This window comes from Balaenoptera physalus, assembly GCF_965194825.1.
Source record: "Balaenoptera physalus genome assembly, chromosome: 17".
NCBI classification, from domain to species: Eukaryota; Metazoa; Chordata; class Mammalia; order Artiodactyla; family Balaenopteridae; genus Balaenoptera; species Balaenoptera physalus.
This window is the reverse complement of record NC_138895.1, coordinates 44,575,312-44,591,786: the sequence shown is the minus strand read 5'-3', so window position 1 is coordinate 44,591,786 and position 16,475 is coordinate 44,575,312. Positions and strand designations below refer to the sequence as shown.

At 37.2% G+C, this 16,475-nt stretch overlaps 2 protein-coding genes across 10 annotated transcripts in view; one reads left to right on the top strand and one right to left on the bottom strand.

Moving 5' to 3' along the window:
• The first annotated feature begins 137 nt into the window (after positions 1 to 137).
• Positions 138 to 14,423, top strand: CCNE2 (cyclin E2). Of its 6 annotated transcripts, none has more exons than XM_082432770.1 (12): positions 138 to 353; positions 1,539 to 1,578; positions 1,675 to 1,771; positions 1,859 to 1,915; positions 2,849 to 3,000; positions 4,297 to 4,432; positions 6,632 to 6,778; positions 8,060 to 8,155; positions 9,568 to 9,702; positions 11,452 to 11,563; positions 12,328 to 12,485; positions 12,906 to 14,423. In XM_082432770.1, the coding sequence occupies exons 2-12, from the start codon at positions 1,565 to 1,567 to the stop codon at positions 13,017 to 13,019; spliced, it is 1,218 nt and encodes a 405-aa protein (XP_082288896.1). In that variant the 5' UTR covers positions 138 to 353; positions 1,539 to 1,564; the 3' UTR covers positions 13,020 to 14,423. The 6 variants fall into 6 exon arrangements, with proteins under 6 accessions (XP_082288896.1, XP_082288893.1, XP_082288892.1 ...); XM_082432767.1 differs by having other exon boundaries at positions 138 to 357; XM_082432766.1 differs by lacking the exon at positions 138 to 353 and adding an exon at positions 542 to 601.
• Positions 14,336 to 16,475, bottom strand: part of INTS8 (integrator complex subunit 8) — a 46,626-nt gene continuing 44,486 nt past the window's right edge. For all 4 annotated transcript variants that reach the window (XM_082432691.1, XM_082432690.1, XM_082432689.1 and 1 more), the window contains one exon: positions 14,336 to 14,544. Coding sequence is in view for 3 of the 4 variants with exons in the window: in XM_082432690.1 (XP_082288816.1) it covers positions 14,428 to 14,544 (117 nt within the window). In the remaining variant the exon portion in view is untranslated. The remainder of the gene's footprint in view (positions 14,545 to 16,475) is intronic.

The window sequence follows — 16,475 nt, the reverse complement described above, 5'->3', positions numbered from 1 at the left end:
ACGTTGTGCTGCAGTCCTCGCCTCCCATTGGCCAGCTCGCCAGCCAACGCTGCGCTCCTCCCGCAGGGGCGGGCCCTCCTGGTCCCCGAGTCTCTTCGGAAAACCCGGGTTCTTGGAGGCCTAGGCGGGACAGCCAGGGTGCGCCACAGGATGGCCACTTCCTAGCCACGCTATGCTCGCCCGAGCCGCCTCCACCTGGCCGTACGCCGGGGCCAGGCCGCGGCCTGACACCCCCGGCGTCCGAGAGTTGAGAGAGGGAGGGGACAGAAACGAACTGGCGGGAGATGAAGCCGAGCGGCGGGGAGCCGGGCTGCGGAAGAGGAGCCTCTGAGAGACTCCCTCCCGCCGCACAGGCAGGTGAAGTTCAGGTGACCGCGGACCGAGGGCTTAGGCGAGCCGGCTCTGCGACCCCTCGAGGTGGGCGGGCGCGGACTCACGGCAGGGCGCGCCGCGCGGGCCTGCGGACGGGCGCGCGGGGGAGGGGAGCGCACTGTCCGGAGGTGTCAGTCTGAGGCGCATGCGTGCGGGGCGGGCCTGGCCCGGCCTATATATTGGGTTGGCGCCGGCGCCAGCTGAGAGCCGAGCGGTAGCGGGTCTGGCGGTGAGGAGGTGCTTGGGCGTAGGGCGGGATGCGGGAGGAGAGAAAGCCCCCCCTCAGGGCCGATCCATCCCGCGGGCGGGAGCCTGGGGGAGGAAAAGTGGGAGGGCTGAGAACTAGGCATCTGGGGTCGATGGGTCCCCGCGTTCCGTCCCTGTCAGGACCCTTGGCAGGGGGCCTGGGAGGCGGCGGTGGATGGAGGGCTGCCCCTAAGTGGGAGGCCACGGAAAGCCTCTCATTCTAGGGGCTTCTCTCTGCCATCCCCATTTGGGGAGCTATCCCGCAGGAGAGAGGATGGGGGTCTGGGTCTCCTTCACGGGGAGAAAAGTTCCCCCACAAGCCCAGTTTCCCCCTTTATTAATTGAACTCCCTTTCCTTCACTCCCATCCCCCATCTGTAGTCGGGGTCCCGGTGCCCCTCCAAGCGATGGGCAGGGTCCGCTGGGGCTGGGAAGGAGGGAAAGGAGACTGAAGGACGTGACACAAGTTCCCTCCGCCCCCTGCTTCCCCGCCACCGCCGCTCTCCAAATTGGCGCGGAACCGGCTTCTCCACAGTGTTTCGCCTCCACAGCCCCCTCTCCCCGCGGCTCGGGCAGGATGGGAGGGGGGAAGTAGGGGCGCTGCCCAAGCCCCACTCGGGCTGTCCGGGGGAGAGACTGCAGGACGCAGAAGAGACCCATCTGCCTCCCTGCGCTTTCCGGGCGCTGAGGGTGGTTTGCAAATTTCTGAAGACGCTCTCATCCGGGCTGTACATTTCGTTGAGGAAATGCAGGCATGTGTCCAAAAGCATGAGTCCGAAATCATGCACTAATATACTGCAGAAATCATCGTGGTAAGACGGCTCAGGTCATCTCCTGAGGGACTTAGTTATAACCTCTGAATGGCCCTTGGAGAGTATGGATGACAATGTATTTGACTCTGGTTTTTCCTCTCCCCTCCAGAGGTTTCATACACCTGAAAGAAGAGAATGTCAAGACGCAGGTAACTTTATTTTTCTTGGAGATATGTTTCAGAGTTGGCTGCTGCCTTTGAAATGCGTCACTTACTAATTAAACTTCCTTTTTAAAAACTCTATAGTAGCCGTTTACAAGCTAAACAGCAGCCCCAGCCCAGTCAGACGGATTCCCCACAAGAAACCCAGATAATTCAGGCCAAGAAGAGAAAAACGGCCCAGGTGAGTTAAGGGGGGGAAGAGAGAGAGGAGAAAGAGAAGATTCCTTGCAGGGACCTTAGTTTAACAATGGCCTTTTCTATTTTCCAGGATGTCAAAAAAAGAAAAGAGGAGAAGGTCATCAAGAAACATCAGTATGAGATTAGGGTAATGCAGAACTGGGCTGAGTTTGGGGGAGACAAATGCAGGACAAAAAAGAATAGAATTGTGTTATTGCTTTGTGATAGGAAGGGTCCTCTGACACTTTTAATGCCCCTAGAGGTCAGCGGGAAGGCGCTTGTCTTTGGGTGGTTTTTATGTCCCTGAATCCTACTACAGCTACAGAGTAAGCCTTGACGCAGCTGGTTCCTCTTTGTAAATCCCTCCCTCTAGGAGCTGCCTGGTGCACCAGGGCCCGCCTAATCTGTCCAATGGACTGCTCTTTGTTCCCTGTCTGACTATAGTGGAGAGTCCTAATGGTTGCTCCTAGGGCATAAATAGGATGTGAGGTCACTGACAGACTGGCACCCAGCCCTTTGCTACCTATTCTTCCTATGTGTCGTACAGAAGACACTTTAGAAACAGTGGTTCTCTTTGAAACCAGCATTGACTGGCGAAAAGGTCCTTTAAGTATTTAAGTAATTGTTTCCACTTTTAAGGTCTTGTCTTTGTATTGTATTTGAAAGTACTGGAACAGGCCTTAACGAGTGGGGGGCGGGGGGTAGCTGTCTATAAAGCAAGGTGCCCTGGCCACTATTGCTAAACATAGAGGGAAAATTTTATAATCTTGAAAGTGATTAATATTTGACTACACACGTGTTTTGTTGTTGTTTCTCCTCTCCCTCAATACCTAACGTCTTGTATTTCCAGAACTGTATTTTGTCTAAAACATCCTACCTGTTATTCTTTATGAAGATTGAAATGAGCTATATGGCTTATTTATAAAATATGTATGTCAGCTTAGTCAGCGATGTTAGCTAACGATGGTGTTTGGGGAAAAATGTAGACTGTTTAGAAGTATTAGCTTTCATTTATAAAAGATCCAAGACAAAAGCTGGTTTCCTATTTCACAAAGATATTTTTATTTTTTTTAAATGACAGAATTGTTGGCCACCTGTATTATCTGGGGGGATCAGTCCTTGCATTATCATTGAAACACCCCACAAAGAAACAGGAACAAGCGACTTCTCCAGATTTACAAATTACAGATTTAAAAATCTTTTCATTAATCCTTCACCTTTGCCTGATTTAAGGTAAGAAAAATTTCAGTAATTTAATGTCGGAGATTAAAATTTACTGATGTAATATATGGTGCTATTTTGAGTTATTTTTTGCCTTCATTATAAGATAGAAAAACTTGTAGAAAAACTGCTTTTTTTTTTACTAGTCTTTAAGCATATATTATTTTATCTGACAGTAATGCTATATGCAAATGACATGGGTATTTAAAACATTGATTCTATATCATTATTTTCACTTGCTTGCTGAAGACTGTAAGCCTTATCAGAAGAACTCAATCACCTTTTTATTTATTTATTTATTTATTTATAGATTTATTTATTTATTTATTTTTGGCTGCGTTGGGTCTTCATTGCTGCACGCGGGCTTTCTCTAGTTGCGGTGAGCGGGGGCTACTCTTCATCGGTGTGCACAGGCTTCTCGTTGTGGTGGCTTCTCTTTGTTGCGGAGCATGGGCTCTAGGGCACACAGGCTCAGTAGCTGTGGCTCACGGGCTCTAGAGCACAGGCTCAGTAATTGTGGCGCACAGACTTAGTTGCTCCGCGGCATGTGGGATCTTCCTGGACCAGGGATCGAACCCGTGTCCCCTGCATTGGCAGGCAGATTCTTAACCACTGCGCCACCAGGGAAACCCTGAATCACCTTTTTAATGGAGTTTAAATAATTTACCTAAATTGTTAACATGGAAGAATTTTAACATGTACAGCATTTTCATTTGATAGATCAGCTATTTTTCTTACCAAACCTACTTATTAAGGTCTATACTTTTTTTTTTCTAGTTGATGAATGACTAAGAGGTACAAATTATATAAAATGTGTAGTGTAATAATTTCTATTTGGCTTTAATAAGCAAATTAATGGACTCATACATTTAAACTCACCAGTCTTCCTCTTCTCCATACTGTCCCACCTTAACCCCACTGTAATGTAGTGATGATCTATTTGGAGGTGATTGAGACTGTCTCTGCTGGGATCATATGCTTTAAATATTTACTTTTTTAGTGTTGCTCTTGAGAAAACATGGTTATCTTAAACAGGTGCCTTTGTAAATTATAAATAAATGGGGACTAGAAAGCACTCTTGAAATCTGTCAATTTAGATTCTCATAGTCCAAGTTCTTGCTGTATAATTTCATGCTGAAGAAATGGTTTCTAAAAGTAGCAATTTTTCCTGATTTACTTTTAAGAGGTTGTCCTTCCAAATTCTAATTCAAAGTTGGATTTCAGTGTTTGAAAGTTGAGTTTACTCTATGTGAAACAGGTAGCTTGTATATTATGTAGGTCACACAATTATTTTGCCCTTTTCCATAGCTGGGGATGTTCACAGGATGTTTGGCTAAACATGTTAAAAAAAGAGACCAGATATGTTCATGACAAACATTTTGAAGTTCTGCATTCTGAATTGGAACCACAGATGAGGTCAATACTTCTAGACTGGCTTTTAGAGGTATGTTCCAGCAATACAAATTTCCTTTTTTGTATGTATGGTGGAAAAATATTTAGACATAAATATGCTTTCCATGTGCCTTCATGGTATATTACCTATTGCCAGGAGCCATTCTGGGGGGGGCCTACTCACTGTAGTTGAGGATACCAAAATGGAAACTGACTGCTTGATAAGAGTAAAATCATGAGGACACAGCCACTAGATCCCATACAACCCAAACCCAATTCAGAAGTTGTGGTATCTGAGTATCGCTGTGTACTAGGCACTGTGCCTGGTGCCAAGGATACTCAAGATGAACAGAATTTGACAAGGTTTTTAATTCTGCTATGCAATGTAAAGAACCAGGACTAGGCTTCAGGACCCTCAGAAGTCCTTTTCTTCATCACCAAAATCAAATTATGATTTGGAATCCTAATTTCTATATCCTAAATGATAAGGAGGCTTTGAATATCCAGTAGCCCTAAGCCCTCAAGGCTCCATGTAGCTTGCTTTTGTTATATCCCTCTATTCCTTTCAGAAATGAGCTGTACCATTAATCAAAAGGAATAATAGTTATCCAGAAGTCCCTAAATATCTGTGCCCTCTCTTGTTTAGGCCCATTCCCTTTCTCTGGATAATAATTCTGAAAGAATCTCTAAAATTATTGAGATGATTACTTATATTGATAACAAACTAATGTTCCCCCAGCCCTTGGATATTTGTTCTGTAGTTTCCCTGTCTTTAATATAGATAGAGACAATGAACTCTAAGGGGGAACTACCACAGGCTTTTTGGTGGAGAAACACATGGCAGAATAGATCTCAGAAGCTATCAGAAAAGTTCGTTAAGACTACAAAAATGTTGTCCTTTTGAGTCAGGTCATCTTATTCCTTATTCTGACTAGAAGGGAAGATTATGTTTCAATCGTGTGTACAAGAATGTAGTTGGATTTTGACTTTTCTGAATGTCTAATGATCATAGATGCAACTTAAGCACAATTATGTTGATGTTACTTTATTTTGCCTTTTTATGTTACATTGATTTTTATTCAGTGGTTGTCTATCAAATTTATCCCTATTTTCCCTTAAATATATGATTATATATACAAAACCAAATATAATATAATAAATAAAATCCAGCAGAGCATTAAACTCTACTTTGTCTTAGTATTTCTTTCAATCTAGGAATGCAAAAATGGTCCAACATTTGAAAATCTATTAATAGTTTAAGGGAGAAAATCATCAGGTTATATATCATAGATGTAAAAGTTATTTTTTGAAATTCAGTATACATTCCTGATTTTTAAATATGCAATAAACTAGGGATAGATTTCCTTAACACATTAAGTGTTTATTAGAAACTCATGTATGTCTGTCCCTCTGTTTCCTACTTCATGAAGTTATTTTGAGAATTAAAAGCTTTCCCTATATTAAGTGTGGAAATGACAGATACTACTTATTATTAATAACAATAGTGAAACATTAGGGGAATTCCCATTATAGTCAGAAACAAGGAATAAGATAAAAATTTTGTCAATCACCATTGTTATTCATTCAGTTTTCTTCTATAATTCTTAAATGAGGTAAGAACATTGAAAGGAACAGAGTTGTCATTTTGTAGTTAAATGTATATGTAGAATGATGAAGAGAATCAATTGGAACTATTAGAGTATAAACTAAGCATAAAAACGTACCCATTTGTCATCAATAAAAATTAGATGACATATATACACTACTGACACTATGAATAAGATAGGTAACTAATGAGAACCTACTGTATAGCCAAGGGAACTCTACTCAGTGCTCTGTGGTGACCTAAATGGGAAGGAAATCCAAAAAAGAGGGGATATATGTATCATAAAGCTGATTCACTTTGCTGTACAGTAGAAACTAACACATTGTAAAGCAACTATACTTCAATAAAAATTAATTTTAAAGAAATTAGAAACTTAATAGGAAAAAAGTACTCATCCATAGTCAGCAAAAGTGTAAATGTATCTGGGAATAAACACAGTAAGTCTATGTGAAAAAAACCTATACAACTAAGAGGACTGTAATAGATTTATCCTATTAGCACATGTTAATTTTTCCCCCATTTTAGCTTTGGTATCCTAAAAAGCAAGTTGGGCTTCAGAAAGTGTTCTGAAATCTGGTATGCTAAGAGGTAACTTTCTAATTTGGAGAAATTAATGGAATAATATTTAAATGGATTCTTCTCTAGGTGTGTGAAGTATACACACTTCATAGGGAAACATTTTATCTTGCGCAAGACTTTTTTGATAGATTTATGTTGACACAAAAGGATATAAATAAAAATATGCTTCAACTCATTGGAATTACCTCATTATTCATTGCTTCCAAACTTGAGGTAAGTTCTCAAAGTTTATCCATAGATATATTTACCGCAAACTTTTTTTGTCTTAACCAATGCATTAATCCCAGAGAATACTGTGTACCACTTTTGATATGTTAATCCTTAGGAAAGATGAGTGAGTTTTTTCCAATACATTTTCTGAACACTATGATTTGGGTGGAAGGATAATTATCATGGTTCCCTTCAAAGTATCTGAGCCTATTATAAGTCTCTGGTTTGATTCTGGAGCTAGTATCTAGGTGAAATATTCCATGGCTAACTGTGCCAAACAGAAAGACCAACACTGTCTCTCTATACCTAGTTATGGCACTTGGATTCAATAAAATGGTCTCTGAAACCTAATTAACCAATCAAATGCAATAAATGCTATGTTAGGTTAGAATAATGGTCTATATCCAGCCTAGTATTTTTATATCTGATGATGGTGCTAGGATAGAAGGAAACACCTTTCCTGCCTGAGATTTTCCTTCACATGATCTCAATCTACTTTTCTTAAATTCAACACATATCATTAGTACCTTCATCTGAAATTTTTGAAGCCTGTATTGTTTTGAGGGTAGAAGAGGGACTGTGGATCATGCATTAATTTCCTCAAGTGTATTTTTCTCCTCTTCCACATTTGTCTTTTGAGCCTTAAGGGCTATCCCCAAATTCTGCCAAATTTGCTGAATAAGTTTGTATTCAGTGTATCCTTACCTGAAATCATACTGTGTGTTTCAGATACCTTTCTAGACTGAAATCTTGATCTTTAGCCTGTTCTCATCTGTGGCAGCATCTCTTCTACTCCTCTGATCATTCTAATTGTTATTCTCTGAACTGTTAAGACAGACCTGTCATCAACCAAACTGCACAAATTATTGTTTGAATAACCATACTTTTGTACTAGGATAAAGTTAATGTTTCCAATTTCTAGACTTTATTTGTTGAGTATCTTGTTTTAGTCTGATATACCAGGCAATCCTAAAACAAGTTTGGCTTTTTGTTTTAACCAGTCACTGAAATGACTGGTTAAAATAGTCTAATTGTTTATTAACTAAGATTCAAAATCAGTTCTATAAAAATGTTTCAATCAATATAGTTGGCTGGCTAATTTAGATACCCAGATACGAAAAATATCTTTAAAGGTAAGGTTGCTTTGGCTATCGTAGAATTATTTTATTAAGATTTATAATCATTTTGTCCTTTAAAAATGAAGCCTAGATTGGTTTGTATATAATTCTATTGTTTTAATCTCACTCTCAACTGTGCTTGATATTAATTAAATCTATTTTAAAGGAAATCTACGCTCCTAAGCTGCAAGAGTTTGCTTATGTCACTGATGGTGCTTGCAGTGAAGAGGATATCTTAAGGATGGAACTCATTATATTAAAGGTAATAATATATCTTTATTATTTCTAGTTGCAATTTAATAACTCTGTAATTTACTAAACTCAAAGACTACAATGTTAAGTAGTCAAAACTGAGATTTTAGTACTAGGATCTAGTTCTAAGATGGGAAGGGAATTTGCTTAACCTGTAAACTCTCTTTTTCTGTATCTTTCAATTTTCCTATATTGAGAATATTATTTCTTAATTTAAAAGTGTTTAACACTTTCAAAACTTATAGGTAGTTAGCATAGCATGTGTATATAAATGAATTCCAACAGTGATTCTCAAATCTTAGTTCTGAGTTTCCACTTCTTCCAGCAGGTGGAGAATGAGAATTATTTCACTGCCTTTTTTCTTTTCTATATGCATGGGAAGGGCTATTAATAGAAGGGTAGAGAAGCATTAAGATGTTTAATTGGGCCTTGAATTAGAGATTAAAGGGTGAATGTTAGCTACTAGAAAGTATGTTATGAAATTTGAGCATCCTGGTTTTATAAATTGGACACAAGAAAACAATCAATATGACTTCCATTTACAAGATATCTATATACATTATAAACTTGTTATGTTTATAAACATTCAGATTGATAGCTCAGTAAGAATGGGATCTTGTTGGCATGCTGATAGTGTTCTTTTTAAAAGAAATTTTTTTATTGAAATATACTTGATTTTCAATGTTGTGTTAGTTTTAGGTGTACAGCAAAGTGATTCAGTTTTATATATATATATTTTTTCAGATTCTTTTCCATTATAGGGTATTATAAGACATTGAATATAGTTCTGCTATGTTCTAGTAACAAAGTTATCCAGATTCAGACTTGAAGTATAGTATAAGGAGGATATATAATGGGAAGATGGAATTCTCTGGGTGGTCCTACAGGCATTAAGACTCTCTGTTCTCTCCTAATTATTTTTGACTTCTTATAAATGGTAAAGTCCCAGGGCTTCATGGAGAGAAAGATATCATAAATTAGGATTTGTCTTTTTTTTAGCTTTTACATGTTGAACAGAAGCCATTATAGATCACAGAAAGAAAAAGTGTAGAATCAGTTCTTCAGAGATCTGAATGGAATTAGCTGTGGAGTTATTGAATAAAATTAAAAGGGCAGTTTCGATAAAGAAGAGAATACATTTGGAAGACGAGGGGCTGCAAGAAATGAGAAAAGTAGGAATGAAAAATAGGTCCAAGGAACTTTGTCAATAAAGATAACTAGAGAATAATAAAGGGGTCTGTATCAATAATAGACTAAAACACAAGCAGCCTTAGATTGTGAGGTATCTATAAATATTGTTATGAAAATAGGAAGAAACATGCCCAAAGCAAAAAGTTTCTTAAATGACTATTTAAGGAAGTACCTATATAATGTGGTATATATACCTACATTTATTAACAGGCATTTTAATTTCATTAACAGGCTTTAAAATGGGAACTTTGTCCTGTAACAGTCATCTCCTGGCTAAATCTCTTCCTCCAAGTTGATGCTCTTAAAGATGCTCCTAAAGTTCTTCTACCTCAGTATTCTCAGGAAAAGTTCATTCAAATAGCTCAGGTATTGATATTTTTATTGAATATTTGCTAATGTTTTTAATTACAGGTTTTGTTTAGTGTATTTATAGTGTTAAATAGGCTACACAAAATGACAGCATACTGAATTAAACTCATTCCTTAATTAACTAGAACAAAACTTCTGATGCATAAAATTCTGTCCCCAATATTTACATTGCTTACTGAAAATTCTAGAAAACAAAGTTTTAAAACTTGCGTTTAAATATATTATGAGCACTTTTTACTCTTTAGGAGTATGAGGTAGAGAGTTAAATACCTCTTTTTGATGTAACATGGGGAAAGGTATTTTTCAGCCAGTTGTTTTAGGTTTTATAATAGTGTGAAATTATTCTGTAAAATTATCTTACTCTCTTATATTTGAATACACAGGGAACCTATTTTACGTGTTAAAATTAAAATCACCTAATTTAGTTATAACATTATTTAAAAATTTAAGTTTAAATTAAACTTTCCTAGGCCAGTGTATAACAAATATTCTAAGAAAGTAATTACAGGAGAACGGTACCATTCTTTCCTGCCTGCTTCTCATAAGTAGGATCTTAAGGCTGCTGTACCTGCCATATATAAGTGAAGAACACCCAGATTCTTATTCTGTGTAGGATGTGAAAATCTTACACATGGAATTGAAGAAACTGTGGTACTCCTCTGGATGGGTTTTAAGTAACCTACTTTGAAATTCAACTTGTGTTTTAAATCTAGTAAACTCATTATGAACACTAAAACTGGAGAATCAGTAAATATATTAGAATTGGTTCATTTTGTAGAACTTTCTAATGAAGTCATATTAATTTTTTCCATCAGATTTCCTAGCATCCCAGATTATCCTAAGCAGCTAAACGCTTTTGATAGGGCAAACCTTTGATAAGCTGATAAACAGTGTGGAAAGTTTCTAGAGGTATATAATAGTAATAATTCCTTTCCAACTCCTCTACTCGTGTTTCTGTCTTCTGGACCCATGGGGACAAAAATAAGTTTTATTTCACTGGACAGGTATCACCTCAGGCCTCTGAAATCTAACCTTTTTACACAATTTCACTGATCGTTGTTCAGATCTCTTATTGCCTGGATTGTACTACCTCTTAACTCATCTATTTAGAAACATGTTCCCTTCTTGTGTTTCTGCTTCACCATAGTCTAAGGGATTGTTCTTAAAATGTAATTGCCCTGATTTAAAATCTTCTAGTAATTTCAATAATCAGTAAGAACTTTAAAGTTCTGACTTCTTAAAGACCCTTTATGATCTAACCTAGGCCATGCCTCTCCAGCAACCCCCTTTTTTTAAAATAATGAAGGAAAGATATTCCTTATTTCATATTTTTTACCTTATGTGTTCTGAACTACTTGAGTTCCAAAGAAAAGTAATCCTTTCTCATTTATCTTTGTAAATTCTGTTTCCTATATCTAGAACATTCTCTACCTCCCAGTCTTCCTGGCTACCTTGTATTTTAAGACTCATTTAAGCAGAAGTCTTCCCTGTCTTTCCCACTCTGGATCAGGTGCACTTCCTAATAGTACACATCATGCTATGTCGTAACAATCCTTTACTTGTTTATTAACAAGACTGAACTTCCTTCAGGGTGGCAGCTTATTTCTCTTTGGATCCCTGTAGTTTTAGCAATTCTTGGCATATGGTCCACATCATAAGCAAACTAAAATGTTAGCTGACGGATGTTTAGTAGTGACATGTAGTACTCATCCTTCTCCTAAATCCTTATACTTTTTCCTCTGTTAGCTTTTAGATCTGTGTATTCTTGCCATCGATTCATTAGAGTTCCAGTACAGAATACTCGCTGCTGCTGCCTTGTGCCATTTTACCTCTCTTGAAGTGGTTAAGAAAGCCTCAGGTAAAACAGTATATTTTGTTCTCTTCTTATCCATTCACAACTTTTAAAGGGACTATTTTGAACTTAGCATCCTGCTAAACAAGAATTTAAAATTTTAATGGAAAAGAGTTAGCAGTTTAGCGATTATCTTCCCTTCTGTTAGAAGTACTTTCTAATCCTCAATAAATATCCACAAACAAAAAATAAGGTCTAATGGAATTTAAATCCATTTGAAGTTAGTCAATGTAATTATAGCTCCACATTAAAGAGTTCTTTGGGTTTTGACAATTTCAGTTTCCTATGCAGCAGGTACTGGCTAAGAAGCTCTAAGTCTTTTTCTCCCTCAAAATAGTGACATTATAAACATATTTGAGAGTGATAGTCTGTTTTGACTTGCTAAACTTGTTCTTTTTTTAAAATTTTTTTTAAGTGTAGTTGATTTACAACGTTGTGCCAATCTCTGCTGTGCAGCAAAGTGACTCAGTTATACATATAGAGACATGCCTTTTTTATATTCTTTTCCATTATGGTTTATCACAGGATACTGAATATAGTTCTCTGTGCTATACAGTAGGACCTTGTTGTTTATCCATCCTATATACAGTAGTTTACATCTGCTAATCCCACATAAACTTGTTGATTTTGGTTTATATTATGTGCTTGTTTTGGTTTCCTTTTTTACATGAATTTTAAATTAACTATCTTTAAATTTTGAAGCACAAGCAAATAAGTAGGCGTATGTTTCTGATATAACCTTCACATTTTTCTAACTTTTCTTTATCTAGGTTTGGAATGGGACAACATTTCTGAATGTGTAGACTGGATGGTGCCTTTTGTCAGCATAGTAAAAAGTACTAGCCCAGTGAAGCTGAAGGTTTTTAAGAAGATTTCTATGGAAGACAGACACAATATACAGACACATACAAATTATCTGGCTATGCTGGTATGTTTCTTGTAGTTTTTTGGTCTTACTATTTGGTAAGTCACTGAAACTGATAGTAAGGATACTACGGAATAATATTTCAAGCAGTTATATAAGATGGTAAGGGGATAGAAAGTTCCAATGGGCACACTGATTTCAAAATGTAGAAAAGCTAATAAAATAACTTTGAAGTCAAAGCAAGATTTGTGAAGTGTCTCAAGATTAATGCCAATAGTCCAGGTAAGAGTTTTTAAAAATACAAGTTGCAGGCAGTTGAACCTCTAAAATATGACTAATCACAGTTGCAAACACATAAAGAGATGATTATATTAGGCCTAAGTAGTCTCAAATTAGTACACAGAAGTCTGGTTTGACTTTGTTTTACCATATCAATGCTTTATCTTAGCTGTTAATCTCTGCGTGATTTCTTCACATGTATAGGATGAAGTAAATTATATGAACACCTTCAGAAAGGGGGGACAGTTGTCACCAGTTTGCAATGGAGGCATTATGACACCACCGAAGAGCACTGAAAAACCACCAGGAAAACACTAAAGTTAACTGAGCAAACAAGTTGGAACTGATGAAGCGCTGCGTAGCATTTCATAGAACTTAACTACTTAAGTTTTACAGGAAAATAGTGCTGTGGCTGTCCTGGCCGATTCAGAAGTTTCACTGGCATTCTTTGATTTAAAAAACCACTTAAAATTGGCACTAACTACGGAGGAAATTTAATTCCTATGTTCGCTGTTTAAAGAAACAGCAGGACTTGTTTACAAAGATGACTTCATTCCCAACACTGACTGGATAGAAGCCAGCCATGATTCATGACATAAGAATTTTTTTGATATGGTGTTACTGTGTTTATCTTGATAAACTAGGAATTTCATCATTGGAGTTTTGGACTAGATAAGTGCTACCTTAAAGGGTACATTAAGTGATACAGTACTTTGAATCTAGTTTTTAGATTCTCAAAATTTATAAACTCTTAACTAGTGCAATTTGGTTCTTGAAAATAAAATTTAAACTTGTTTACAAAGGTTTAGTTTTGTAATAAGGTGACTAATTTATCTATAGCTGCTGTAGCAAGCTATATAAAACTTGAATTTTTAAAAATGGTGAACTTTAATCTGTTTGACTATTTTTATTTGCCTTGCCATAACATTTTTAACCAGTAAATCTTAGATGAACATGGTGTTTAAACTGTGCTCTAAACAGTGGGAATACCAAAGAAATTATAAACAAGATAAATGCTGTGGCTCCTCCATGGGGCTTTGACGTATAAGTTGCTTTATAATAACTTTTTCGTACATCACAATTTGGGCGAAAAACTTAAGTACCCTTTCAAACTATTTATATGAGAAAGTCACTTTATTACTCTAAAAAAAAAATCTTTAGGGTTATCTCAATTTAGTGTGACTAAGGCTTTATTTATGTTTGCAAAACTGCTAAGGTCCTTTTTAAATTCCTACATTATGAGTTAAGGACAGTGTCAAAGTGATAAAGCTTAACACTTGACCTAAACTTGTATTTTCTTAAGGCAGAAAAGCAGTAAATGTATACGACTCCTAGAAAACTATTTATTTAAAAAAAAAACAAAACCTTGACATAAGAACTTGCTGTATATAGCTACTTCTACATAAATATTTTAGTTTTTTAAAAATGAAATTTCAGCCTCAAAAGTGGATTTGATTAGAAAAATTATACTAGATTACTAGTTTATTCTGTTACTGGGCATGTGAATCTCTTCTTCCTTTGAAGAAATTATAAATTTAAGCTTATTGTTATGGTGTGAAGTCTTCTGTAGAGTTTTTGTTTTTAAACTAATATGTTTCAGTATTTTGTCTGAAAAGAAAACGCCACTAAATATGTAAATATGTATTATATAAACTTAATCTTTTAATACTGTTTATTTTTAGCCCATTGTTTAAAAAATAAAAGTTAAAAAATTTTAACTAACTGCTTAAAAGTAAAGTTTTGCCATTGCTTGAAGAAACTTTTTTTTCCTTCTCTGCGCTGCCAGCTGTAACACTTCTTCTGGGTTGCTTGCGTTCAATTCTGTCTGGCCGATGGCTTTGATCTTCCAAAACAGAAAAGTGATGTTATTAGAGGTCTGGTCAAAAACAAAGTTTTGCTAGTATACAAAATATAAAACTACCTACTTGCTAACAATGATAAACTGAACCTCTAATTGTAGATACTAAGAGGTGTAGAAGAAATTAACATAAAGACTGACTGGAGCCACTCAATTACTGAACCATAGTTTGTGGAATTATCTTCAGTAACATTAAGTAAATTCATGTAAATTGATTTGACTAAAAATACCAGTAAAGGGACTTCCCTGGTGGTCCAGTGGCTAAGACTCCATGCTCCCAATGCAGGGGGCCCAGGTTCGATTCCCTGGTCAGGGAACTAGATCCCACATGCCGCAACTAAAGATCCCACATGCTGCACCTTAGACCTGGTGCAGCCAAATAAATAAATATTTTTAGAAAAACAGTAAATAAACTCTACATGTAATCTGACACATTTTTACAATTAAGGCTCCTACAAAATAACTTGAAATATCAAAATTCATGTTTCAGGGCTTCACTTTTTTAATATGTAAAAAATATCTAGTTTGCTCAGCACTATATAATATATAGTGACCCTTCTCTTTCATGATTAGAAATACTTGAGCCTGATAAAAATCCATAATAGTATTCTGCCATGGAGTGTTTTGTGAGAGCATGTTTTAGGACCTTAAAATTACCTTTTGTTTAAAAAAGTTCCTATATATATATATATATATATATATTTTTTTTTTTTTTTTTTTTTTTTTTTAAACAACAGAGACTATTCTGATAGGTAGCTTGAAGGGAGCTAAGACTATCCAGAAATGATCATCAGTTAGGTTAGCGGGTAGGAGGAATTGCGGATGATGCCATTTCAATATGAAAGAATACATGTGGAAAAACCTAGTAGTGGGGTATAACTAAAGAGTTATTTCAAACAAAGTATCCTGAAGACGACTGGCTATAAAAGTTCAAAGTATAAGGCAGAAATTGGAATAGGAGCCAGATATTTGAGAGAAATAACACATCCTAGGTGGGTAGTGGTCAAAACCATGAGTGGATGAGGTTACCTAGGGAGAATGTGGGGCAATCAGAAAATACCCAAGGACTAACTTCTTGGGAAAACCAAGTTTAAGGGGTAGACAGAGGGAAATACCCACAAAGAAGAAAAGGCAGAAGAGTCAGGGAGAAGAAATGAGTAAAAATGCCAGGGAAGCCAAAGGAATAAAGAATTTCAAGAAGGAAGGCGTGTAAACAACAGGATAAAGACTGAAAAGTATTCACTGGCTTTGGCATTTGGTGACCCTTGAGAACAGTTAAAGAGTGGGGACGGCAGAAGTCAAATTGTATTGGGTCAAAGAGCTTTAAAAAACTAGGCAGAGAAGGGATGAGAGAGAGGTGGAGTACAGTCAAGAGAAGTTTCTATTAAGGATGAAATAGTTTATAGGTATGGGAGTGGTTGACAGTATAGGAGAGGAGGTAACTAACTGAAAGGGACAGAATCACTGAAAGGATAGAATCAAAAGCATAAAAACTTGTCTTCATCAAGGAGTAGCATAAGCTTTTACTGACTAAAAGCGTGGACTTAACAATGAATACAGTTGTCAATTATTTTGAAGGTGGAAAGCAGGGACCTGAAACAGGAATGTGAAGCTGGCACTCAGGGGGCCACAACTCCCAAGACTACAACTTTCACAAGGATGGGGGCTGAATCAGTCTTTTTTTCTGGTCTACTCCAAACAGACAAGGAAGTTACTGAAAATGGAAAAGGGAGAGAGGACAGGGGCTTAATAGGGTGAAAGTCTAAAATATTCCCTAAAAAAGAATGCAGACCACTGACCACTGGCAGGTAAACAAAAGAAATGAGTGGCCAGCTAAGGTTGGAGGCCATGGTTTGGTAGTGGCACAAGTTTATACAGTTGTAGGATTATTTCCAACAGAACTAAGTGGCTCAGGG